This window comes from Astatotilapia calliptera, chromosome 22 (genome assembly GCF_900246225.1).
Source record: "Astatotilapia calliptera chromosome 22, fAstCal1.2, whole genome shotgun sequence".
Classification (NCBI taxonomy): Eukaryota; Metazoa; Chordata; class Actinopteri; order Cichliformes; family Cichlidae; genus Astatotilapia; species Astatotilapia calliptera.
In genome coordinates, this window is record NC_039322.1 from 4,426,734 (window position 1) to 4,454,391 (window position 27,658).

General features: G+C 39.9%; 3 protein-coding genes across 6 annotated transcripts in view; 1 reads left to right on the plus strand and 2 right to left on the minus strand.

Moving 5' to 3' along the window:
- LOC113015167 (CCR4-NOT transcription complex subunit 3-like) overlaps positions 1-11,182 on the minus strand; it is a 39,975-nt gene extending 28,793 nt beyond the window's left edge. Inside the window, exons 1-2 of the mRNA XM_026157102.1 lie at positions 11,027-11,182; positions 3,649-3,711 (exon numbers count right to left, since the gene is read on the minus strand). Of these exons, the coding sequence (XP_026012887.1) occupies positions 3,649-3,673 (25 nt within the window). The 5' untranslated portion in view covers positions 3,674-3,711; positions 11,027-11,182. The remainder of the gene's footprint in view (positions 1-3,648; positions 3,712-11,026) is intronic.
- A 2,200-nt stretch (positions 11,183-13,382) lies between these two features.
- Positions 13,383-17,727, minus strand: LOC113015188 (coiled-coil domain-containing protein 106-like). 2 transcript variants are annotated; one of them, XM_026157136.1, is made up of 7 exons: positions 17,477-17,727; positions 16,163-16,333; positions 15,681-15,872; positions 15,442-15,600; positions 15,140-15,355; positions 14,639-14,799; positions 13,383-14,280 (listed from the first exon to the last, which is right to left on the minus strand). In XM_026157136.1, exons 1-7 carry the CDS (start codon positions 17,514-17,516, stop codon positions 14,125-14,127), a joined length of 1,095 nt encoding a protein of 364 aa, XP_026012921.1. In that variant the 5' UTR covers positions 17,517-17,727; the 3' UTR covers positions 13,383-14,124. The 2 variants fall into 2 exon arrangements, with proteins under 2 accessions (XP_026012921.1, XP_026012922.1); XM_026157137.1 differs by having other exon boundaries at positions 15,463-15,600; positions 17,477-17,726.
- A 276-nt stretch (positions 17,728-18,003) lies between these two features.
- tmem238a (transmembrane protein 238a) lies at positions 18,004-21,481 on the plus strand. Of its 3 annotated transcripts, none has more exons than XM_026157172.1 (4): positions 18,009-18,151; positions 19,196-19,220; positions 19,565-19,722; positions 21,054-21,481. In XM_026157172.1, exons 3-4 carry the CDS (start codon positions 19,572-19,574, stop codon positions 21,221-21,223), a joined length of 321 nt encoding a protein of 106 aa, XP_026012957.1. In that variant the 5' UTR covers positions 18,009-18,151; positions 19,196-19,220; positions 19,565-19,571; the 3' UTR covers positions 21,224-21,481. The 3 variants fall into 3 exon arrangements, with proteins under 3 accessions (XP_026012955.1, XP_026012957.1, XP_026012956.1); XM_026157171.1 differs by having other exon boundaries at positions 19,199-19,220; XM_026157170.1 differs by lacking the exon at positions 19,196-19,220 and having other exon boundaries at positions 18,004-18,151.
- The last annotated feature ends 6,177 nt before the right edge of the window (positions 21,482-27,658 follow it).

A 27,658-nucleotide genomic window follows, 5' to 3' on the forward strand; every position in this document is an offset into this window, starting at 1 on the left:
GTTGTGGTGAGTGTCAGAATTTTATCCCAGCATTATCATCCAAGAGCTGTGAGTGTGGTAGTACTTGTTTAAATTTTCAAAATAAAAGTATAGAACAAAGAGCTTGACACATGCTCTAGTTTCTGTGAAAGTGTGTCAGCAGTGAGCAGACTTTTGCACAGATGTCTGCCGGCGTGCACGGATGCAATGTCACCCTGTGCACAAAAACAGGTAGAAACATTTTCACTAAACCAAAACAGGAAATGCAAAGAGACAGAAAAATTTATGAGGGAAATAAAAATGATTATACTGTGTGTATACACAGTTCACTCAAAAATTTAACGACAGCACTTTGACCCTGCATGTCAACATCAAGCCTGAAAATTTCCTTGCACACCAAAGTCAGTGATGTCAGTCAGTCAGCCAATGATGCCTTATTTCAGTTTCTATGGTTATTTACGAAGATTTGATGCAAAATGGATTTCTGACTCCAGATCCAAATCTTAAATACATAAAAATTCACAAAATTTGTTATTTTTATTTATTCAAATAACAAACCTTCCACACAACCTTCCTGGTGGAGGTAAAAATAGATAACATATGCAGTCAGGAAGGATGTGGAACTTTTAAAACAACACCGTTCACCCCAAAATCAAATTTACATATCTTCCCTCTGGCTTGTATTGTAATTTATCCATTCAAATTACTTGGATGCGAGTTACCAAGCTTTGAATATATCAGCTGTAGAAATGCCTGCCTTCCTTTGAATAGAATCAAAATGGATGGCACTTAGCTTTAAAAAAAACAAAACAAAACCTTTGAGGTGAAAATAAATCATCATGACCTGGTTATTCAGAAAACTCCACAAGTTTCATGTAGGAACCTTCTTCTACCTGCAGTCGCCAAAATAAAAAGCTGCCTGACAACAAGCTTACATAGCAGTTCACGCTATCAGTGTTTAGACCTTGGCAAAATCTCATCGCTGATGGATACATACTTCCTCCTGCAAAGTAATAATGTGCATAAATGTAATTTTGAACTGTCTTTTTAAATTTTAGCTCTGCCCAAGACAAACTTGTACAGGCCGAATTAACTGTGAGAAACCTCAGCAGCTTTATAAAATGATCCACTAAGGATCTTTTTATCCTATCCTGCCCATTCTGTTACATCTAATAGACAGAGACAGCAGGTAGAGAACAGTTCCTACATGAAACTGCTCACAACAGGTTTTGTTTTCTGAGTAACTGGGTCGTGAGTTTCTCATATTAATTTTTTGGCACACTGAACTAACACCAAAAAGCTAAGCACCATCTAGTTTGATTTTATTTAAAAAGAAGTGTTGGTAACTCACATCAAAAATCATTTGAATTTTTACCCAGTGACTCTGTTTCTTACCCACGAACTCCTCTTGAGTAGATCTGGATAACTCACAGATCAAAATATTACCTTTTTATCTTATGTGCAGATTTTTGCCTAACCCTAACCCTAACCCTAACCCACACATCGGGGTTCAAGAGTAGTATGTTGGTCACATGTCCATCCGCCAGGCAACATAGTGCCGTACAAGTAGCGCGAAAAACAAACTTCAAAGTAGCGCTACACGTTCAGCGGGAGGCGTGGATGACAAGCGGCCATAAACTTGCGAAAAGCAAGTTATGCCCAACTCCACCGGTGGATTCTGACAGCGTGGAAAAGTGTGAAAACATCCATGATCACCAACGGATTTCAAAGGGCTGGACTGCTGCATGATGGAGAGGAGGACACCGCCACGGCCCTTCAGAGGGTGTTCGACTCTGACACTGACAACGAGGATTTCTTTGGTTTTGAAAGTGACAACGAAGGAAAGGAGCTGAGAGTGGATGACGAAGCCATCCTGAGCCTGTTCATATCCGACACTGGGGAAGATGGTGGTGAATGACTGACTTTTCTTCTTGTTAAAGCCGTGTCGCTGCACCTGAGCCGAAAAGGTAGTCCGAATCTATTTTTCTGGTGTGCTGTAGGTTATTGTTATGTACTACATTTGTTACTCATTTATGAAGCACAGTACATGTTTCGTACTTGTAATTACCGCTACTTGTACATATACCTAAAAAGTTATGCAAATATGTACCCATAACTTGTTTTTCAAAATAATTAATAAAAGGCGTGTGTCTCCAAACAGCCATCTCTTTCCTGACAATTCCCTTTGTGCATATTCTCTTACATATGATAAGTCAACATTGAAACACCTGCGGCTTTTAGTCAGGTGCGGCTAATGTATGTACAAAACAGGATTTTCCCCTGATTTTAGCTTGTGCGGCTAATATACAGGTGCGCTCTGTAGTCCGGGAAATACGGTACCTATCAACGTAGTGGTACATATATAAGAGAAAATAAAGTAAAGCAGAGTGAAACCCTATTTAAGAAGATCGATATCAATGTGCTTGAAGGTTTTCTGTCCTTATCATCAAGTTATGTTTGGAATCCATGTTCGGATTGCACAAACTCAACAGAAAATGTGCATTCACACTTCAAAGAGACCCGACTTTGTAAAGTGGTTAGTTCTGATGTACAGTGGAGGGCAATCTGAAACTGTCAGGCCGTCTGATTTAAGCAGGCAAACACATAAAAAGCACCTGAGAGGAGAATGAGCTATGTAGGTAATTTTACTGGAGGGCAGGAAAGAATCCAGTCTGACTCCAGACTAAAGAAACAGAAAGAAGCTAAAATGACAAACTTTGGCAAAATGTAGTAGTCTTTGCACACAAAGCAAATGGCCTAGATCTTGGTTCCACTTACCTCTTACCCGTGACTTCAGTGGAAATTTCAGATTCAGGCACAGACTAATTCATGTTCTACACAGTTCTTACAAGTTCACAGAAATTTCTGTTCAATTAGAACCAAATATTTGAGTTGATGATTATAATTTTTATACAGTTGTTGTAATTTGTGTTTTAACTATTTTTTTAAACGATGTTTTATTACAAAACAAAACATCCATCAAAAAATTGTCCTCTGTTTTTTTTCAGGCTACTTAAATTTATTTTGGGCTATCAAAAACTGAAGAGTGTCTGCCCAAAGGGCTACCAGGGATTTTGAAATTTTGCGAGCCCTGTGCACATTAAACCAATCATCTGATGCTCCCGTACTTTCTTCTGTGCTTTTATTTGACACAGAACAAAGCAGGCAAATCTCCCATGCTTTAGTTAAAGTTAGAAAACCAAAACCAGATTTGTTTTAGCTTGCATGTGAAGCCAAACATTTCTAACCTGGCAGGATGAACACTTACGTAACTCCACAAACAAGCTGCTTGTGAACACATGTGACTTTTGTTTACAAGCCCTGGCTCTCTTTTAAACAAGCACTGTGACGTAATTAAGGAAATAAACCAAAGAAAATTTTCCACTTTTGGTCGCAAAACAAACTGCTTGCCAACGAAGCAGGTATAGGTGTGCTCGTGCACTATTTATCTTTTTCCGGTCAGAGTGACACATGGGCGGAGTTTATCACAGACAAAACATCAGGGGACTTTCCAACAGCAACACACATAACACAAACTCTTCATTGAGATCAAATGAGATCTTTATTGTAATTTGTGGTTAACCTAATCCACCTGGCACCTGATCATCTCACTAATGCCCTTTTACACATGCACATGCATGCACACACACACTCAGGCAGAAATCTCACCTTGGAGTTTCCTTTTATCGGCCATGACTGATGACTAGGATGATGTCTTCATGCCTTCTTTCACTGCAGGGAAAAAAAACAGGAGTCTGCATTAATAAATCCCAGGATAGGTGTCACAGAGAAAGACTAAGAATATAAAAATGAAAGGAAACAGGATGCAGAGCGATGATGACTTGTGGAAAGATGGATGGATTGAGGACAGAGGGAGAAATGTGGACACAACTGTCCTCATTAGCTTCTAAAACTCAGTTTGGTTCTCCAGTGAGAACCTTTGGTGAGGAAGCTTCTTTAAAGGAAGCAAAAGTCGAAATGTTTCTGTGGGTGGAAGGATCATTAAAAGTTCCCAGTGCCTTTGTTTGTGATTTCTGAGGGTGTCTCACCCAGTGACTGAGGTGTTTACTTACATATGGCTCTGGCTCTATGCTGTTGTAATTATGACTACTGTACAGGTCTCCAGCTGGGAAGCATCACTCCAATCCTGACTCAAAAAGCTGGATTGAGTATCAGTAAAAATGTGCTAATCTATTCAATTCAGTTCTATGTTGCTCTGCGTTTGCCTCACCATGTGTCAGCAGCAGTGCACCAGTTGTTAGCACGAGAGCAAAAGGAGCACGGAGGAAGCTGCAAGCAAAGTGTCGGCAGTCTCGAGGTATTTCACACCTGTGATGCCAACAGCTTCTCTTTGTATGTTTGTAATAGTTTGTGACTTTACTGTAAATTGTGGTTCTCTTTCTTCTTTTGTTGCCCTGCTGAAAAACTGTGTTTTTGTTGGCAGCACACTGAATTCCCGCCACTTTTCTGCAGCTGAAAATCAAAAAAAGCAACAACAAAGTTGACAGCCGCCATTCCAGGGCAGACCTTTTGATACAATCTGACTCAGCAGTGATACCTAACACTGCTGCGCTGAGCAGATCAGATAGAGGTGAGCAGGTACGACAGGTATGGCGGAAAAGCCGTTTATGAATATAAGTGGCTTCATCAAAAGCTTGCTTTGAGCACGTGGCCTCCAAGGTTTTCATAGCAGAGAGACACCAAAGTCATTCCTCACATTTCTTCTTCTTAAACTCAACTGATGACGACTTCATTAAAACATACAGCGATTAAAACAAAAATCTAATATTTCCAATAATAAGAGCCTAATTTCAATCACAGTTTGATAAAACAATTAGTTTTATAATGAACGGTTGCTACAAAGCTCTCGTTTTATCTTATATTATGAACCAAAGGCACCCATTGCCTTCACAGCAATGCTGTAAACAGCGGATCATCCAGTCCCCACCGCCTCCACCTCTGAAATAAATTAAATTAACTAACTAAATAAATAATACAGATTACAATTACTGGAAAAACTAAACCATAAGATGTGGACTTTTGCCATAACCGAGCAGCCCTAAAGTACTTGCAGTTACAGTTGCAGGTGGCCTGTGTAGATAAAAATGTTTGGAAAGTAGAGCTCATCAGTCAGCACAAGAATAAATATAATACCAGCTGCAGGCCTTCAGAGACAGTTTACTGTAAATATAAACCTGGCATTAAGGTATTTTGTAATTTCATACTGTCATAGTACTATGGAAGGTCATTTAGGGTTCCAGGTGATTCGAGATACAACTGACTGCAGATAAATGATCTCAATGCCTCCAGGTGGATCGCACTTACTTGAAATGCCAATACAATGTAATTACTGCACATTTGTTTTTATGAATTTATTTTTCTTTCTGTCAGATAAATACAATCTTAATCAGCCCAGTACTGATGTTTTATTCATGCTGTGGAATCGTAATTTAACTCTACTTCTGCCCCTTGATAACATAATATTGTGTGAGAACCTGTTTTGACTACAGCTGCACTAAAACACTAAAAGCAACTCAAAGCATAATGCAGGAACAGAGGTCTGATTAAGAACATCATCTCAGTGCCTCTCTCTGGTTACATACACTAACAATTAAGTTTGCTTTAAGGGTTTATATATGACAAAGTCATTAAGTCAACTGTCAGTAATTAAAGGCATTTATATACATTCACAAGTGAGTGAACAGTGAGCGAGTTTCTTTAAGCTCATTAAAGCAATCATCACCATCATTGTTTGTTAATATCGGCAGGGGGAAAATGCAATCAGCGAGAACTAATTTGACTGCAAATTGGCACAAGCCAGAGGAGCACTTAATCAGCTGCAGAAGTTCAGATTTGATACCCAATCTGTCGATGAAGGACGAGCATTATGTGCTATTATTCATCATTACTGATCGCACAACAGGTCAGCCTCATGGTCACTACCGAAACAATGCTGTTTTTTGTTAGGGATTCACCAGCACCAGTGGCCAGTGTTTACATAACAGTTTCATTAGATGGCTCTGTGTTCAATGATTTATCATTATGCAGATTTATTTTTGTCCCTGCAAAACAACCAACGGTCCTGTCCATGAGCTCTCCTCATGTAACTTCTCCTGGCATCTCCACACGGTCGGATATCCCCGTGCTGGTACTGTTCCCAGATCGCCAAAACTAATGTCCCAGGTTCAACACTGCCAGTGACCGAGCTCATTGTTGTGATGTCATAGTTTTGCACCATCACACCACATACCAAACCGCAACTCCATAACTGTAACTACAAACACAATTTAAACCTAAATGCCTGCTTTCTCTGACTTTTGTGGACACTAGCAGATTATTTTTCCACATCTCAAAACTATGACATTATAGCAATATGATTGATCATTTGCAATGTTAAACCTGGACAAATATAGTCCATGTTATATAGCACCAACACGGGAACATCAGACACAGCAAAGCTTCCTGTGATGCCGTGTCTCGCTGGAGGAGCTGGACAACCTGCACACACCTGAATGGTTGCAGTTACTGCCTCATGCTACCAGCAGGAACAAAAACCCTTAAAAGTTGGGAGGGCTAAGCAGAGAGCAATGGTCTGCCATCAACACCTGCTTAAACCATTCCCTTTTTGGGGGTCGTCTTGATGTTGATGCCCCAGTGCACCTGTTGTCACTTAGATTTGTACTAAAGCAGCTGAAATGGATTCCTGGTGGTTTATGCTTCCTAATTGGACGGACTGACATCACTGAAGTTTAACTTACTTTATGTAAAACCGGGCTGCTCAAGTTTTCCCTCGATTTTAAAAGCAGCCAGCGAGAACAATAATGTCTTCAATGCTGATAGTAAATTTTCTGGATTTATTAATTAATTATTATAAGCCAATCGATAGACAACTGTAAGTCTGAGATATTGGAACCATTTAAGCACTAAGGTAACACAGTGAGTCAAACTCCAAGAGCCAAAAATGTTATAATTATGATAATAAATGTTTAGACTTGGAGTGAAACAGAAAACAAATAAATTTCTTTTCTATTTTCTAGCAGGTTAAGAAGCCAAAACCTTATGATAAGCAGCATAATCGAAAAAAGCCACACACAGATGAATATAGATCCTGAAATATTTCAATTCTAACTTCAAAGACATAAGAGCTGCTTCGTTGATTGGACACCCATCAAATTGAGAAGATGATCCTCATGCCTCAGAAAGCGACCAAAGTACACTTAACAAAGTCAAGTAAGGACAGGCGGTGCAGACATGTTATTAATGAGCAGCCTGAGGTGAGGCTGAGAAGATGCTGTGTCAGCTTTAAGGCGCAAACTAGCAGCACGCCACTTGTCAGGTTCAGACACGGGCCATTAAAGAAAGGCATATGTGACGACGCCGGCACCGCTACTGCTTGTGATGCTCTTTTGACACATAAGCTGAGTGAAACTAAGAGCTACAGAAAAAACATTTACATTTTTATTTGTGTTGCAGGAAGTGTGTCCGAGACAAGAAGTGATGCAAGCAGGTTTGACCCCTGTTCTTAAAATGCAAATTAGGAGGAGATGAACATTTAATCACAATCAAAAACAAAAATGGCTCCTTTGCATTGGATCTTGTTTCAATTTACTTTTTAAAGGTGCACCACACAAGATTTTTTTCTCTTTGCATGTTTCTGTTTGTGGAGTACCATCTGACACCTTTTACTGTTCTGTCAGGTAGGTAGCATGCATTCTTCTAACTCTTTGGTTAATGATGATTAGCAAATGTTCCCTCGCAGTAGCATTGCATGGTAAAAATGCATGCAGCCTACCTTTTTCCATTTTCAGTAGGCTTCAAACACCTTGCCTGTGGCTATCTGCTGATACAGGGTACTGATCCAGTAGCAGAGTTATATTAATAAGCTCCATCTCAGAGGAAGAGACTGCAAGTCATTCTTTTTGTTCAAGACAACAGCTGAAGTGAAAAAATTCTAATTGAGTTGAGCCGCTTTATGTTACCCTACGTGTAATAAAAGCTTTCTAACCATTGTGAAACCAAACCAACATCACTCTAGTTTCAACATGATATAATGACCAAACATAAGAGTGAAAGATTGAAGCCAATGCATCAACTCAGCTGAACTTTTCAGTCACATCAGCTTACTTTAACCACAGTCTGCAGTTAAATAAAAAAGGTTTTGCAAACATACAAAGAAAAGCTGCGGTGTACCAGCCATGAAACACCACCGAACTGCTGCTGCTGCTTTGTTAGCCTCCTCCATGCTACGTAAGCTCTGTCACTAGCAGCTACTGTCATGCACTGAAGTAAATACAGAACCACACAGAACTGAAGTGAATGCATCAGCCATCACTGACATCAGATCCAGCTGTTATAGTCAGGATCAAATCAATACCCAGTCGGCCCATCCCTAACTCCAACCCCACCAACTGGTGATCGTTCTACTAATCTGGAGATCCACCGCAAGCTGAAGCATCGCTAATCAGAACCCGAAGCAAGTGAACAACTGGTGCTCCTACTCTGAGCTCACAGAGGCTATAGAGCAGAACACGATCAAACGCTACCAGCTGCAGTCCAAGTCCATCCACGGGATGAGGAACTCATTGAAGAGGCAGCCAATATCACTATTTATTGTCTCAAAGGACACATTAGTAATCAACTGACATGACTTTTTCATGGACGATACAGATAATTAACAACCAAGACTGACCACCAGTATTTGGTACATTATTACATTTGCAGTACAAAACATAAAAACTTTGCAGTCAATATTTGGATATCTGGAAAATGTAAAAAAACATGGTAATGGTAAATGGCCTGTATTTGTATAGCGCTTGTAAAATGTTTTTAAAGATGGCTGTCTATGGTTACCACATGATGACAGAAGACTTCTTACAGCTGTTTTAACCTTCTGCAATGACAGCCTATAACATAACCTATGCTGACGCGCCTGCAGGCATTCATGCTTGTATGTGGTGCATTACACGTTAATTACCTTGTGGTTGTGTCCTGGTATTTTAGATGCAGTGCCAGCCTTGATAGAAAAAAATGCTGGGACTTTTGTGATGGGTTTTTTTTCTACAGGCAAACATATTTGACCCTCAACTTTTTCAACTTCTTTGTACATTCCCTCACATCCCTCCCTCCTGAAACTGCTGACATCTGAGAGTCCTTACATTGAGGCTATGATTATTATAATCTCGCCGATTTATTTAAAAACTGCAACACAAAAGTAGCTGAAATGCAAAGGAGGAGTCCAAGGTACTGAACAGGCCAATTACAGTAGCTGTGGGCTGTGTCAACATGATATGTAATTATGTTTCTAAGTAGGTGCACATATAGGTTATAGAGGTCTCTGCAGCATAGGTTTACTACAGATGTACTGATCCCCAGTTACAAGGGAGAAATCTATGGATTCACAAAGGCCACACTTTGTTTCATCATTGTTCACTCATTCAAGGCATGGAGCACATGTCCTATACAATTTTATTTTATGTTCCTGTCCTGTGGCTAAAGTGAGACTGTCAGAGATTTGCACACCTTTAGTTTTTGAGTTTAGATGCCGAGTGATACAAGGCACATAGAGGTAAATGCCAAGAAAAAAAACAAACGGCACTGTCATCACCTTTTACATCCCGATAAACTTCCAGAGTGGAAAAAAAGTATTTCTCCAGAGGGTTTATTATCCATGTGTGGACCCAAAGGCCATTTTATGTGAAGAAGGCCTTTAGCTTTAATCATGACTGGTACACACAGTACCTTATTTGAACCACTGATTTAAAAACAAAAAAATGTGTGATATGCTTTACGAGCTGCAAAACAAATGAACCAAGCGGTTAAAAAATAAAATCATTTTGTTGCAGCACTGGAAGAAGGGAATTTCCATTGGAGGTGGATGAAACCTCTTTGAGAAACTGCCAAACGCTTGTCACTGTATAAACAAAAATTTTAAAAAAGGACTCCAGGTGACTCCGGCATGTAAAGCCAGGGTTTTCCTGCATAAGACAAATTTTGCTACCCCCTCAAAAAGAGACCCCCCCCCCCCCCCCCCCCCCCTGCGTAAAGTACATTATTGCCTATGAAATGGCCAAAAAAACAAGTTAAAAAACACTTGTGTGATTTATGACTTTGTCTTCTGGTTATCAGCTTTCCCTTGTTTTGTTTATTATGTATGCTGCCTATTTTTAGTTTAATCTACACTTTGATCATTCCACTTCTGTATGTCTGCCAAAGCATTCTGTAAACTGTGTTTTTTTTAAAGGTGCAGCATAAATAAAATTGTATTCTATTTCTGTGATGACAAGTTATGTAGGAAGTTCAACTTTCAGGGTTTGGGATTAATAGGTGATTGAAGCCTTTGTGGTGCTGTTGAACTTTGTATGCTTGCTAAAGGTAATCTCACATTAAACCACCTTAGCTAACTAAACTCCCAGCTGTGTGTACTTATTTGCTAACTCTTTGTCCTCTACTCGGTTTCTGGGATCAAAACTTTTGCGGGAAACCTGGACTCCGACTTAAAAGAGCCTCACTGTTTAGTAACTGAGTCCTAGTCTGAATAACAGAACTACAATAAAGAAACACTGTCAAATAAGCTCCAGCATTAGTTTTACACACATCTGCACACATCTGGAGACAGCCCCTTCCTGTCCACACTGAACTAAGTTTGGACCAACAGAGGACGCCTAGCCTTTTATGACCGTGTCTGACAGCCGGGCTGCTCTTTGAGAGGCTTTGAGCAGACACCCAGGTGGCGTTTGTGCACCGGGGAGTAGTATTTGTTAGCCCGGGATGTTTACAAACAATGCGGGCATCATTACTCTGAGAGCAGCTCCAGCCCAGCACATACACTTCAAAACAAACTCAACTTCGCGTTACACACCGCGGCTCGGCAGAGGAAGTTCCGACTCTAATGCAAACGCGCACACTTGAAGTTGTTGGCAGTACCGAGAGCTGCAGCTTCCCACTGGCTGCGCTATTTGATGTGGGAGACACAATTTGGAGAGGGGGGAGAGAGAAAATAGGGGGAAGGCACACAAATTCATCACTTCTGGCTCGACCGTCACTTTACCTGGATTTTTCCGAGGTGCGAGTGCTTTCCTCAGTCGCCACACTCCGCTAAATCTTCAGCGATTCACCACGAAGGGTTATTTCCTTTAAAAAAAAATGTCAATTCTTCTCGCTAAACAATCACTCCGCACATCCAAGATGGCTACCAGGAACACCTCCTCCTCCGATGCCCTGTTGGACAAGAGTTCCGCCTAGCTCGACTGTGATTGGGCACCGAAGGCGGCTCCCGCGCTTCTATTCGGTGAAACCGGTTGTCAGTCCAAACAGGCTGGTTTTACTACTTCCAGCGTAGCTCCCGCTCTGATTGGCCCGCTCAGAAAGGTTAAAGGGTAAACTGAGTTTACGACCTCCCCCCGCCCCCTCAGACACTAAACGCACCCCCTGTGTGCCGCAATGTATTGTGGGAAATGAAGTTTGTGCAGTTGTCATTTATTTTATATTTTTCTATTTTGAACGCCATGACAGTAAACGTTTATTATAATGTTGTTTTTCTGCTAAAAACTAAAAGAGTAGTTTATAATAGATAAATACATAAATATAAACGTATACAAGCTGTTTATTTTAGTGGGTACAAGTTTGAATATTTTGCATAATTCAACGCTTAGTCAATGCTTAGTCAAAAAACTGAGACCTCTTTGCATATTGCAAATAACAATTTAATGAATGCCATTATTACATACAGTACTGTGCAAAAGTCTTGAGCCATGCTGTCATGCTGAAAATGAAGCTGTTCCCAGCTGCTTTCACAGTTTTTACAATATCACCTGTTTTCATAGGATCTCCAACAAACCAGCTGAAATGAAGCTCCAAACCATCACAGAGCTTCCACCAGGTTGTACAGATGCCCATAGCCACAACTCTCCTGTGACCTCCCATGTACTCCTGCAAATATTGATAACAAATTGTAGCCAAACCTTCAAAATTGGATTCAGCACTACTTTAGACCAGTTGCCTTTAATGTGCATTCGAGTTATTGTGTAATTTGGCATACCTCAGCCTTTTTCCCCCTCCTTTGCTAAGAATGGCTTCCTGACAGCCATTTTCCACTGAGACCATTTCTTTAGTGAACAGTAGACATAACTGAAAAGTCAGATGCATCTCTCAGGTCTTTGCTGGATGTTTGCTGTCATTTTGGAAGGATTCAAGTAAAGAAATGGGAACAAATTGTGTGTTTTTGCAACAGGGTGCAAGTTACAAAGTGTCTAAGACACAATTTAAAATGGGATCTTTGCGTGTAGACAAAACTGAACTATTTCTTGAGTTTGGTGCCTTTTTATGCTTGAATGGCTCATAGATCAGTGCAGTGGTTCCCAAACTTTTTTTGCCAGGCCCCCTTTGTTTTACAAGAAAAATGTTAAACACACGCACGCACGCACGAACACATCCTCCAACCACACGCACCCATATTTTGCTCCATTGCGGTTTATTTCACACCTCAAACATTTTGCAAACAATTAAGCAAATACAAGTAGCCTAATCTGCAATAAATTACAGGTAGTAATGAAATAAACTACTAAATCTTTTACGCTACGTCCGCACCTACACGGGTATTTTTGAAAACGCAGCTGTTTCGTCCACACGTAAACGGCGTTTGGAATCAACGAAAACAGATTTTTTTAAAAACTCCTTTTTTGCGTTTACGTGTGGACGAGGAATACAGAGTTCGTCACGTAACGTCAAAGGTATGTGCCTTTTTTCACGTCACGCTGTGCTCCACGTTATTGTTTAGATGAGATGAATTGCAGAATGGCAGATAGAAACAAAAATACTGTTAATCTGACTATCTTCAGGTTTTACACGCTTATACACACGCAGTTACAGTCAGAGGCGTCATTTTGGAAAAAAAAAAAAAAAAAGCAAGCCTTCTTCAGTTTGCATAATGACTGAAACTAGCCCACTGGTGAACAACGGGCTGTGAGGTCAGTTTCATCATTAGATTAGTGAAAAAATAAAATAAATAAAATTACAAGCAAATCCCAAATGATGTGGAGCATAAAATAGACCTATAATAAACCCATATGTAATATATACATTTAGATGTACATGAAAAAAAACTGGGAAAAGATTTTTATGTTTTGAGCCCGGATCAATATTAAATGTTTTGGATCCCATTGATCCCTAATAACAATTTCTCTTTATTAATGAACTAATTCCCCAAATTCTTCCACTGGAGGGCGCTAGAGTCTGCAAGTCTAATTTTTCTTTTTTTAGATAACATCTTTTTAGCAAAACATTTAAGTCTAATTTGATTTCTTTAGCTCTTAATGACTTTGTTTGTAAACACTGAGCTCAGCACGTTGTCACTTTGTCAGCCTCATTACATCAAATGAGTCAGAGTCAGGAAAACAATACATTAATACATTTAAGGTTATTTAATCTATTGTACAGTATTGCATTTTACATGTTATGTTATCAGAATTGAAAAAAGAAAAAAATTCACATCACCGTTAATACTTTCACATTTAACTTAAACAACTTTTGTATGAAACACATCAATGAATAAAGTTTTTTTTAATGAAACATCAAAAATCCATGTACATCATTTCAGTGCAAAAGGAAAAATCAAACACTAAGCCAAAAATAAAGATAATAAATATTTCTCTCTTATATAACAAAACTTTGAGGCACATTTACTCGAACTTCTGTCTCTTATACCTGCTCTATAAAATATCTGCAGGTACTGATGAATCAGACGGTTCCCTCAAGAAAATTATAATACCTCAGAGATGAGTTATTATAATTAACAACATATGCGCTCTCTCTTTTTAATTCTTCAGTTAATTTTTAGGGTAAAGCAAAAAAAAACAAAAACAAAAAAACCCCCCAAAAAACAAGTACTTCAGTCTTCAGTGTGAAACACTGTCATAGCTCAGAGGAGTAAAAAACTACTCTCAACTGTAATAGCTGCACAAGGAAAAACAAACAAAAACATAAATAAAGCAGTTCAATGAAAATAAATAAATAAATAAATCAGAATATGCCCTGTAATTTGGCATTTAATCTTCTCACATCCTATTATATATTCTGACTTTAAGAAAAATGAGAACAAAGTGCAGAAAGCTCCCACCAGCTGGTCCTGCTGCCCGCCTCGCTCCGCTCTCAGTTTCTGAACCTGTAGGAGATGGGCAGCAGCTTGTGAGTCTTCTTCATGGTCTGGACTTTGGCGTGTGTCTCGTCATCCATCGTCTTGTAGCACCTCCGGGCGTAATCCAACAGCTTCTCCTTCGACGCCTCAAACTCTCCGACTTCTGACACCTGCAGGAAATGTTGGACTGTTCACGGATTCTAAAATAATTTCAGTTTTATAATATGCAAACAGAAGCTCTATGCAGTTATTCCTATCAAGTTTTCTTATTTTTAGAGAATCCTACATGCAAAGAATTATTTCAACACTAGAAACTTTAATAGAAACGTCTCCTTGAGTCTAAGCGCTTTACTTGGAAAGTGTGATAAACTTAGAGTGAATCATTGGAGTTCCTTAAAATGTAGACTTTAAAAAAGAAATAGTGGAAATTCACAGATACAATACAGATCGCAAATTATTATTATTTTTCTTCAAATTACTTAGTTGAAAAAACAGCTCAATAAAACAGGAAATCAGAGGAGTCCTCACCTTCTCTGGAGCCACCAGCAGCAGCTCGGCGATGGGGGAGGTGGAGGCCATGGTGTTTCGGTCGACTCCGTGGATCTGGAAGGCTCTGGACATGCTCCTCACCCGCTGGTAGGTGGACAGGATCTTCTTGTAACGGATCAAAACCCCGTCTGGGTCTTTAACTGATGGAAGGAACATAAAATGCTGAGTGAAGTAAGTGTGTCATAGACAGGAGGCTGAGGCTCCAGCACAGTGTTGTTGTAGCGTTTTTGTTTCCTGCTGATTCAGAATGATGAGTTTCTAATAACGACTTCTTAGCTGGGGTTAGAAATGCAAGTCGAGCCCATATTATGTATATTTGACAACATGGGGGAGTTTGGATAAAAATGTTTTTGGGATTAAAAACAGAGTTCTGGATTTTAACACGACTTTTGTTTTTTAAACTTTTCACATCAGAACCAAAACAAGATTTATGTGAATTATAGTTATATTACATCATGTCTTCTGTCACATGACTCTCACCTCTCTGTCGTTCCCTCCCGTGTGTGATCCTGAAGACCCTCCTCATCTTCATCCTTGGCTCTCCACTGACCCGCCCTCTGCCCTTCTTCCTAATCCCCTTCTCTACTGAAGAGTCCACATCTTCCTCCTCTTCCTCCTCTTCTTCTTCTTCCTCCACATACTCGTCCTCGGTGTAGTATTTGTCTTCTTCCACGTGAAACTCCTGCTTGGTTACAGCTACAAAAACCCCAACAAAACAAAAACATGACAAAAAGACTTCTCTACTTTAAAGTTAAGCATTTAGAACATATTCATTTACATACGTGTGTCAGCATCTTCCTCACCAGCGTTGCGGCGGCTCCGAGATCCTGATCCCTGGATGCGTTTGAGGGTCATCCCGGACCTGGTGGTCATGGGGGACGGAGGGGAAGGAGAGCTGGCAGGCTGGATCTTCACACCACGCTGGGCATCCCCGCTCCACTCTATAATTGGGAAAACACAAAATCAAATGCTTTTTTTATTTCTGAAAACTTTAAATGGGGTGAGAGTCAACGAGCCTGACCCTCAGGACTCCTCATGCTGACGATGAAGCGGTCCAGCTGGCAGCGCAGGAAGTTGCGTTCCTCCTCGAGCTCCTCGATGCGCTTCTGCAGCCAGGCGTTCTTCTCCAGAGTGACGTAGAGGTGAGCGCGCAGGTTAGAGATCAGGATGAAGGTGCTGTACTGAGAGTGAGGAGGCTCCTGCACCACTGGCTCTGCAGGAGGAGGAAGACGAGGGAAAAGACGGGAAAGAATGAATACATACATACATATCTCAAGTTAACAGTTTATGAATACGTATTATACCAGGAAGCCAAAAAATACATGTTTTGTCGAAATGTTTTTGGACAGTGACATGTTTGTAGTTTTGCTTCTATAAACCAGCACCATGTGTTTAAAATCAAACAATCGGGATGTGATTGAAGCTGTTCTTTCTAGTTTTTGGTCAAAGAATTTAACAAAAGCATCAACTGTTTGGGAATTACAAACATTTTCAGTGACATACCATCCATCATCTGCTGGCCTTGGTTCAGGTGATAGGGAGGAGGTCGTTCTATATTCTCCTCCAGGGGAAAGGAGACCTCGTAGGCATTTAGATATAAACCTCCTCCTCCTCCTCCTGCTGCTGATGAAGATGATGCTGCAGCTGCTAATGATGACTGGGGCATGTAGTGCTCTGACATAAAAAAAGAAAAGAGGAAAAAACTCAAAAATAGTAACTAATAAACCTGAACTCTGTGAAAAATGTTTCCATCTTGCCTTTAATAAATATTATCAGTATGAACATTTTAATATGTTAGGTGATATTCCACACAACAAGAGTGTGTCTCTCTGTCTACCATCTATTGTTTCATACACAAACACTAAGTTCACACTGAGGCCTTAGTGCTGAACGTACAGGCATATATATATATATATATATATATATATATATATATATATATATATATATATATATATATATATATATATATACATATATACACACACACACACACACACACACAATTATTGTTATTATTGGGCCACATTAGTAATAATTCTGTGGTTTCAACGTTCAGCCACAACTTTATTTTCTCTTGCTCATCCCCAAAGGTTGTGCCTTATTTAGGAAATGCTCTCAATTAAAAAGTCATTTTTATAGAGATTAATAAATTCAGTTTTTCAAAATCCCGAGTCAAAGCATAATACAAAAATAAGTAGCAGTGACAGAATTTTGCTATAATTGATAAACTCATACCTTTTCCCTTTAGCTTTACTAGCTTAACGTCCTACCCAAATTCAAAGACATAATATTTATAAAATATATATATATATAATAATATGAAACAAAATAACGAAGCGAAAGTTTACGTTTTAAAAAGAGACTCTTATGGTTGACGAATGCAGATTAATTACTGCTTATCAGTCGCTTGTTAAGGTTAATAAACCAACAACTCACCGAGGTTACTCGCATAGCCTGGTAGCCCGCTTACGCTTTAGAAAAACGGCGTGAAAGCCCAAAGAGTGAAGCGAAAAGAAGGAAGCAGAGCATCAATAAAACAGTCATTACAGAAAACTAGCAAACAAACAAGAACCGTGTATTTAAAAGTAAAAGTGATGTCAGGACACAAAAGGGCAGCCAGCACTGCTTCTCAGGAATGTTTGTGATCAGGTTTTAGCTGCGTTAAAGCTAAAGGCGAGTCCACTTTTCATTCTTTTAACATGTGCAGGGAAGAAAAAGAAAGAGTGCGTTTGGAGAAGGTGTAAAAGTTTAAATGTCTGACTCCTGGCGCTCGTACGCCTGCTGTGGGCAAGTGGATGGGCCGCATGTTGTTACCTGGTGGGCTTGCATCCTCTCTGCTGGTGGAAGGATTCATGGCTGAGAGGTCTGCCGGGCAGCAGCTACAGAGCGGTAATAAACCGCGTGTTTGGATAAACCTGTTATTATTTGTCTCCAGTAGTTCTGTGCGCAGTTATACTTCAGTAATATGACCTGAAACCAGCCACACCTGCGGCCCTACAGCCCGCCTCGCACACTCCCGGTGGCAATTACCTGATTATACTGGCGGGAACAGGTGTACCGCGCGCAGATTTAGTTGTTTCACACATGCGCAGAGGGGCGGTGTTTTTTTTTGTTGTTTTTTTTTTTACCCCCTAAAAGATTTCCATTCAAATTAAAAGAAATATCTAAAAAGTGTTAAAAGGGACCCTTATTATTCTTTATTAATCAATAAAACACTCACATTAAATAAATACAGTGAAACTATAACAATAAAAAGTGCGTTTTAAAAATAAATTTCTTTGCGTTTATGAAGCTGTAAAATGCCAAGAAGCAAAGGAAAAGAAAAAGAAGAAGATGGTGAAATCCGGACCGGAAACGTGTCACCAGAAGGGCGTGGTGGCTGCAGGTGAGTAAGAGCGCAGATCAAGCCGGAAGTGAAGAACACGGTGGAGAGAACAAACCCGTCTACGGAGGCGTTGTTTTTTATCACTTAACGGACAACAGCAGCACGTGAGTCAAAGTTTATGTGTGAAAGAAAGTCTTTAAATTAACTTTAGTTCATAATCCAAGAGAACATTGTTATGTTCTCCTGTTACAAACCAGGCAGAAACAGCTCTGGGTCTAGTTGACCGCTTGCAAAAAGATTGAATCCTCCTGTCAAACACAGTGACGCCGTACTCCTTTGTGTACAGTGTACTCTTTACCGGCTTCAGTTAGTTCAAAATGCAGCTGTGTGTCTGCGTTACTGACTGTGAAGCACTATGGTTAACTTTATTGTTTTTAATATTTGCTATATCAATAAATTTTGGTTTGATTTGATATGTTTGGTATAGTCTTATAAGGGTCTCACACAGGCAGCTTTCACATAAATCAACCCTCTTATGATGAGCAGGCAATTCAAATTTGGGATAAGAAGCTGATAACATTACACTGTTTCCATAGTCTTAAGAAATTAAACATGTAAAGTTTTGTATTTTATTACATTTGCCGATCTTAGATTACTTTGCAGATGCTCACACAATCAGTGACTAACACAGTAACCTCGTGGTTCCTCTTAAGGCTTTTGGTTCAGTAACATGGAGCATCTATGGAAGCTGCAGGTTGTCATCAGAGACGTGGATCTTCTTACCTCCAGAACTTAAACTGCCCCTAACAGGGATCATCTTGAAACTAAACTGAGACAGTTTTTAAAGCAGACTCAGTCACGAATCATGTATAACCTACTGCTTCTGGTTCTGTGGTACATTATTATATTGCAGCTAGTGTCATCTTTCTGCCTGAAAGACACTGTTCTAGTAGAAAGTTTCAGGTCCCTACTGTCCCTAGCTTTCTAATGAAGGAAAACAGTTTTGTTTTGTCTTTTAGGAAATCATCTTTGGAAGGCTGTCTTAAAATATAATTATCTAGTTAACCACTTGAGCTAGAGCCTTCATATTATCTGGTACCATTATCTGGTACTCTATGATTAAGAACGCTCAGGAGTGGTGTTCAGTTTAACACAGAATCACTGATGCTCAAAATCCCTAAAATATTTGAATGTGTCATCTTTGTCAGCAGGTTTTGGAGGCCAGTTTTGCAGGTAGGAGACTGATATTGTATTTACAGCTTCTCATAGACCAGGATCATAAATTTCTTTCAGAGACCAAATCAGGAAAGCAGTCCCTCCTTCTTTTGACATTTCAGATTCTAGGCCTCTGTCCCATGTATTTAGCTTTAATCTAAACTCTGATCAGAATGTAAATGTCTGAATTCTGTGTATTTACAACATTTAATTTAAACATTTAATATGTTTAATTTTGTCAGTGTTAACGTGAATCATTCTTCCACTAGTACATGTGGAAGCATCAGTGATCCTGTAGCGGGTTTAGTTCACCTGTGGTTCTGTCAGATTGTAACAGTCTTTCCTCTCCTCCTCCCTCCCAGCTCAATAATGGGCGAATATACTGGGTTGTCCCACTGTAAACTGGCTCTGGCGTTTGCCGTGTTTATGGATGTAGTGGGTGGAGCCGCTCTGCTGGTGGGGGTCTTCGCCAATCTGAAGATCCAAGACAGGGACCTTGGAGACGTGTTGGTCTACTCTGGTATGCTTGTGTGGCTTAATCAAAAACAGAAGTGGGTTGACATTAAACAGAAGTGACGAGTCAACTGGAGCGTGAATTAGAATAGAATAGAATAGAATTCAACTTTATTGTCATTGCACATGCACAGGTACAGGGCAACGAAATGCAGTTTGCATCCATCCAGAAGTGCTTTAGTGATATAGATATATTACAATATATATTAGCAATAATATAGATATGTGAGTATATTACAGAAATGGGTCTTAATTATTAGAATTAATATAAACTCACAGTCATAGCAGCATATACATTAATTCACAAGCAGAGGAAGGAATTTTGCACATCTCTGTGAACTTTAAAGCATCAAAATTAGCTCTCTGCAAAAGTTATTATAACTTCAGGTACTCAGTGAATAGCTGTCTGCATATTTGTAGCTGTACACCAACACACACACACACACACACACACACACACACACACACACACACACACACACACACACACACACACACACACACACACACACCTCCTCTGCACCCGCTAGCTAAAAAGCTAGTACTCTGACAATGGTGCCAAACAGGGAGCTGATGCTGGAGGCAGACAATTTCAAGATAGGTGGGAGAGAGACTGCCATGTCTCCATTTACCTTCAGGGAACAGACAAAATGTGATTCTCTGAGCCAAATCTCAAAGTGATGGAGCTTCAAAAGCAGATTTCTCACAGCAGTGAAAATAGTCGAGTCAGCTGTTTTCAGAATAACTGCAAAGTTTATTTGCAGATTCTTTCCTGGCTGGAAGCTGGGCTGCAATATCCACTCATCCATTCATGCATCCGCCAAAATGTGCCAGCCAACTGCATATATGACACCAATGATGTAATTACCATTTCCTGGTGATTTGTGATTTTGTCCAGGTGGTCTTAACCATGCAAACTATGTAAATATCAGTTATGTGGAATATCAGACAATATCAAAGGCTAAACTGCAACAAAGTCAAACAAATGCCAGACTCTACAAATATGAAACAGCATTTGAACTTTTACTGTGCAGTAGAAGTACAGAGCACAAGAAAGGAGTAGAGTGACCTTTATGATAGAACTGCAACAAAATAGATGAGGAGATAAAATGTTACACAAAAACATGAGAAAACTTGTGGGTGGAAATTAACTATTACAGAAAAAGGCTTAAAACAACACGTGCTCTACATCTTTTTTTATTATTTTTATTAAGGAGATAATCTTTGCTTCTTTCTCAAGACTAGATCATTAAATGGGCTGGGGTTGTAATTGTTCTGTTTAGATGAATTTCTATGACCTAGTAATAAAAAAATGATGAATCTGTGTCCTCTGCTCAGGAGCCCTGTTTTTACTCGTGTCTCTGGCCGGATGGGTGTTGTGGTACAGCGGAAACATCGAGGGCCTGTCACTTGCAGATGACAAGAAGCAGGGACACATCAGCTACGCCGTCGACCGCATCGCCCGAACCCTCAGCCGCAAGATACGCTCGCACAAATACCGCAGCTGAGCAGGAAGTCCCTTTCATTTTAAAAGCCTTTTGATGGTGTTCAGTGTTAATGAGAAACAGATGCTGAATCAAACTGTTTGTGTGTGAAAGTGTTACAGACCTCTCCAAAAGATTTCAGAGTGTTACAAAGCTGAAGCGTTTGCCTTATTATGACCAGTATTCTTCTTTTTTATATATATCATCTGACTGTTGTTTAACAGAGCAGTGTTGTCTCATTGGATTTCAATAAAAAAAAAGCTCTTTATATAATTATGAAAATATGTTTTTTGTTTTATTTGATTATCAGGTTTATTTAAAAGTGACTTAAATATTTAGTTTGAAACTAAAAATGCAACAAAAATAAATGTCATATTAATATTAATACAGCAATCTGTCAATAGAGACACAACAGTAGGCAATAGCAGGACAGGTACTGCGTGCATTATGTCATTAAATGGCCTATTAATGCCATTTTATTTATGTTACAATATAACAGCTGTTAGAATTCACTATTGTATTTATTCATGGATTTACATATATAGCGAACAATACAAGACTAATATGCATATAAACCTCTGCATATGTTAGAACTGTTTGTAATTAAAATAATTTTTCAGTTGGACAACATAATGAAGAGGAAATAAAGTTGTAATGAGGTTACAGACAGGAAAGTAGTAAAACAAAGAACAACAGAGCATTCTGACAATGCACAGAAATATCGAAAATCATACCACATTGTAATATATATAAAATATTATAATATCTATTAAGCATTTTACTCAGTGGTGTTTCAGTGAGGTTTTGACCTCCCCTGTGTCATAATCATACATACAATAAAGGCTCTCTACTGCCCTCTACTGGTGAGCTGTGGGACTTAGAAACAACAATTTCCATCTACAGCCTTTATAGTATAAGAAGCTTATGGGAGTAACTTGTAAGTTAAATCATTCAGAATTTTTAATTTAGAATTAGAAAAAAATCAAACCAAGAGTTTCTAAAGTTTTATTTTTGCAGTCATTTCCAGATCATGTAACCAATATATATTTATACACAGTAAAACACATATAAACAAATGAAATGGTTAAACTGAGAATTATAAGAACAAAATAAAGTAATCTTGAATTTAATGGGACATGGTCATGTTTACTGCCGTGGAGCTTCCTGTCTTCTTTCTCGGTGTTTGGAAGAGGAATGTTATCCCACTGTTATCTGATGGAGCTGCTCAGCAATCATAGGTTTTCTTTGTTGTACTTTTCATGATGATCCAGATGTTTATTTTTTAGTTGATGAAAGGTCTGAACTCCAGGCAGGCCAGTTTAACTTTCAGCCACATGCTGCTCTAAAACTTGAACATACCTTTCAGCATTCATGGTGCTGCAAGCTGCCGATTGTATAGGCATTAATGAACCTTCATGCCATCAGACTTGCAGGCTCTTGAACTGAGCATCTTACTACCAAAAAGTTTTCTACTTTTCATCAGTTTAGCTTTGGTCAAAAAAAACAAAAAAACAGGAGCTTTTTATCCATGTTAGAGCTTTAACCTGCTCCTCAGGACTGCACAGTGAACTGTGACCTTTACAGGAGTGATTTCTGGCCTTTTCAGTTTCAGTGTTTTAGTTAACCTTAACATCCTCCATCGAAACATTAACAGATCATTAAGATAGTAGCTAGAATGGGTTTGATCTAAATGTTCAATGATCAATATTGCATGATATCTCATCAACATAAACTATATAATTTCCACTGCTTTATTAAAAAATACAGTACAGCTACTGTTCTTTTTTCATTACATCTAGATTTCCATCTTCAGGAATCAGTTACTATGAGTATGTATAAGAGTGCATGGGAGAGAATTACTTTACCTTTACTGGCCTCTGCTGGTGAAAAGTGGGAATTCCAACATCAGCAAACATTCAGTAAAGAACACAGCCGCACTAAAGCTACTGAGTGAATATGCCAAATAATGAATCCAATTCTAGTGCAGCGTTTGGCAATGTTTCACAATTCAATATGTGAGTAATATTACTGTGGTATGTACCATCACCCAGCCCCCAAACCTGTCACAAAATATACATTATAACCAGGACCTTGAGTACAACCCTAAAATCAGCTTTCAATCCGGAGACCAAAATCTTCTTTACCTGCCGTGCAGCTTGGCCCAAGCTGAGGAATGAACTCCACCTAAGCTCACAATTACAGCAGCCCCCATAAAAAGCAAAGGAGAAACTAAAGACAGGAACTGATTCTGAAGCTTGATTCCTTATCTGGCTCACCTCTAACCTTGCTGCAGAAAATGGCAGACGTGTCTGCGCAAATAATAGATTACTCACTGGCTGCAGTCCCAGTAGTTAGTGATTAGATCAATTACGGAGCCTGTGGAGTAGCAGACAGACAGGCCAGTGACTGACCAATTGCTAGTCAGTACTTTCTTAGAAGGTGGATGTCACATTTAGATATTTAAAACCAGAGCAATCACAGAAATAGTTCAAATTGTAGATAATAATAAAAAGAAACTCAACAATTTACAAACGTGAAAGCTTGTTTCCTACATGCCAAGCTGAAGCAAGCTTGATCAAATTGACTCTACAGGTAACATTACTTTAATCTTTAAGTTTAAAACATTAAATAGATGTAAGAGACTAGTAGATGATGCTGCTGCCCCAACTAACTTGCTTGCAGGGTTGCTATTTGTCAGATAATCCTATCCATGATCCAAACAACAGAAACATGATGGAAAAGTCCAGTTCAGTGACTCCAGATAGTAGAAGTGACACCTACTGGCTACAGCTGTTTGTGCTGGCCCACCTACAACACAGCTCGAACTCCAGATGCAGGTGGATGTCTCCATCCATACAGTTTTTATAAATGGACAAACTATCCATAGAAGGTATCCATGCGTTTTGATTCTGTAAAGTTGGGCATTTTAACACAGCAGTCTACAGGGGTCGACTCGTTTTGTGTGCCAGCCTCAAGTGGACATTGGAGGAATGTGCAGATATTTGCACTTCAGTGTTGGAAAGGAGGTGTTTAAGTATCTTGGGGTCTTGTTCACGAGTGATAGGAGAAAGGAGCCGGAGATTGACAGACGAATTGGTGCAGCAGCTGCAGTGATGTGGACGCTGTACCGGTCTGTTGTGGTGAAGAGAGAGCTGAGTGTAGAAGCGAAGCTCTCATTTTACTGGTCGATCTACGCCCCTCCCCTCACCTATGGTCACGAGCTGTGGGTAGTGACCGAAAGAACGAGATCGCGAATACAAGCGGCGGAAATGGGCTTCCTCCGAAGGGTGGCTGGAAGTTCGCCCGTTCGGGAGGGGCTCAGAGTAGAGCCGCTGCTCCTCCACATCGAAAGGAGCCAGTTGAGGTGGTTCGGGTATCTGACAAGGATGCCTCCTGGGTGAGGTTTTCCGGACTTGTCCCACCGGAAGGAGGCCCCGGGGCAGACCCAGGACACGCTGGATATCTGTCGGCTGGCCTGGGAACGCTTTGGTGTTCCCCCGGATAAGCTGGAGGAGGTGGCTGGGGAGAGGGAGGTCTGGGTTTCTCTGCTTGGGTTGCTGCGCCCGTGACCCGGTCCCGGATAAGCGGAAGAAAATGGATGGATGGATGTTGGAAACCCAGACAGCGCTAAAGAGTTGGTTACTGATGCCAGTTAAATTCACATTTTGTTTGTACAAAAAATAACTCATTCCCAAAATTAAAATAAATACATTTTAAAAGGAAGGTGAGACTTTATTATTTAGAATTATATTTAATTATAAAACCTAGTTTTCACAAAATCTACCTCAGTTGTATCCAAGAAATCCATTCTAAAATAAAGAAATCTGATTCTTCTCTTTATTAAGGTTATTAGGATCCAGCTCCAGCCGGGTTCTGTTAAGACTATCTAATAAATGATCTGTTTTAGATTGAGTCTGACATGTTTTCTTAGGAAATTTGCCAGCTTGGCCTGGGTTGACCTTAGGCTGCATGCTAAGCCCCTCCTAGGTGGTAAATCAAGTGAATTAAATTTGGACTACAGCTTGAAAACTGTTTGACTCCACTTTAACCTGACACACTTATGGTTTGAAATCAGAGCTGGCCTTCAGGTCATCTGCTACAATAGCAATTATGAACATCGAAAGTTCGCAGCTCGACCTCAGTGTTCCTCTACAGCTCAGCATGGTCAGTAAACTCACTCCACTCTCAGTCTCCTATCCTGAATAACCTTACTGGTTTCTCTGTGTGAGGACAGCATTCCCTGCAGACAGTAATTATATAGCTAATAATTGGATCATGACGCAGCGAGGATGTTTTCACTGGTCTTGTTCTCACTACCTTTTCTCTGTCAGTGCTGTAGCAGTAGCAAGTAACCATGAAGCATGATTTTTTAGAGTCAGACAAGACTTTATGGAGGATGTTGTGGGATATTTTGTTGTCTGACAGTCATTAAAACGGCAACAATCTACAGTAATACGTGTATTAGTGTGTGTGTGTGTGTGCACGGAGCACTTTGAGTTTGCATCAGCCATTGTGTTGCAGATTGGCTGCTGCACTTATGATGATTGCCCTGAGTCATAACCTGGTAAGCTGTAGCTGCTGAACATCCATCCATCCATCCATCCATCCATCCATCCATCCATCCATCCATTTTCTGTCTCTTATCTGGAGCTGGGTTGCAGGGGCAGCAGCCTAAGTAGAGAAGCCCAGACCTCCCTCTCCCTGGCCTCCATCTGCTCCAGAAAAAACTCCAACACAGAGGCAGCAAGCCGAGGGATACTAACATACCCACCAAAGCCTGCTGCCTAACACCAGGAGCTACTCCAGACTGAGACAGAGTCTAGCTCAGGAGAACTCCAGGAGGTTTCTGAGCCCAAGCCATGTGTTGATGTATCTCTCAACCTCACGCACTAGCTGCTTCCCACCAGAGAGATGACGTTCCACGTCCCAGTCACTAGTCTCGGTAGCTGTGGATCGGTTCCTGGTGGACTGATCCAGCAACTGCTGGAAAATAAATATAGTTCTGTGCATTATGGCCAAACATCTAACATAAACCATGTTAACTGAGGCCTGCACAGTCTGACACGTAGAACTCATATTTATTTTGCTGTTTCTCTGAGCATGCCCTGCCTGCCTTGCTGGGACAGCCACTCCTTGGGAACTGCTTTGAATGTTTTGGACTTCAGCTTGTTTGGAAATGGTGAAATATCCCTTCCTATATTGATGGGCAGCAACAATTGCATACTTGAGATCGGTACTTTTGTATTTTCTCCTTGGCTTTACGTGAATACACACAAATGCTTCAGACCTGCAAACCACCAAACCTTTAAAAAATAAAAATAAAAAATAGAAATTGTTACAATTGCTTATGATCAGTGAATCAAATGGACCTAATTATCTGGCTGCCACTTACCCCCTTACTTACTATGGAAACAGTAAGGGTGTAGGTAGTTTATTATGGCACTGAACACATTTAAGTAGTGTGATTGCATTGTAGGTTTAGTTTAGTTTTTTGGATTTTTTTTTGCCATAATATTTTTCTATATTAACAACAGATTAAATTGCAGTTTCATTTCCAAGTGACTTGGAACTCTATTTGGTCCTATGTGCTAAGACCAAATCAATACTTTATCCTTTTAATGAACATGGTTAGAGTGGCACACAGCACTTTTTACATGCTAGTGGGAATAACAGAGCTTTTTTGAATGTATCTTTTTATACAGCTCTATTTTGGATCAACAAGTAGCTGACCAACAGACCAAACAATCCAATGACATGGATCAATTTTAGAAAGACAATAAAACAAGAGGTTTGGCTGAACTAAAGGGAATAGATGCTTTTACAATTATAAATAAACCAAAAAACTCGTATTTTTTTTTTTATAATGCTGCTCAATTTATGTGATAGCTGTATGCTAACAGTCAACATTACATTTGCTTCACCCAGTCTAAAGTAACTGCACAAAGTCCTGCATTAGTCCCGCCTCCTCACTCGGTCCATATCCTCAGTCATTTGGCCGACTGTTCATCTGACCTCCCTTACCTCCTTCGACTAGTATCCACACTGACGCCATGATATCAATTAGGATGTCTAGATTAAATATTCTTTTTCTAAGAACAGATTCCCCAAGGTCAAGCCAAAGAGCTTTGATAAAACCTCTCAGCTATGTTCAGGTAACCCTAGATTTTCCATTCCCTTTATTAACTCTCTGTCTGCTTTGCATTGCTGCCAAATCCTCCTTACGCTGCCTAACATCACCACATGCACCGCTCCTCTCAGGCTCTCCTTCTGTTGGTCCATCTTAATCCCCTCCTCCTTACAATCAAAGGATTCCCTTTCTTAGAACCCAATCTTGTAGGTTAAAGGTGAGACAGTGACAGGGAAAGGCTTGTCCCAAGAACCAAGGGACAAAAACAGCTAATCCAATAAATCCCGACGGGAATATCCTTGTTCTTAAAAAATGCAAGATGATTGAGAATG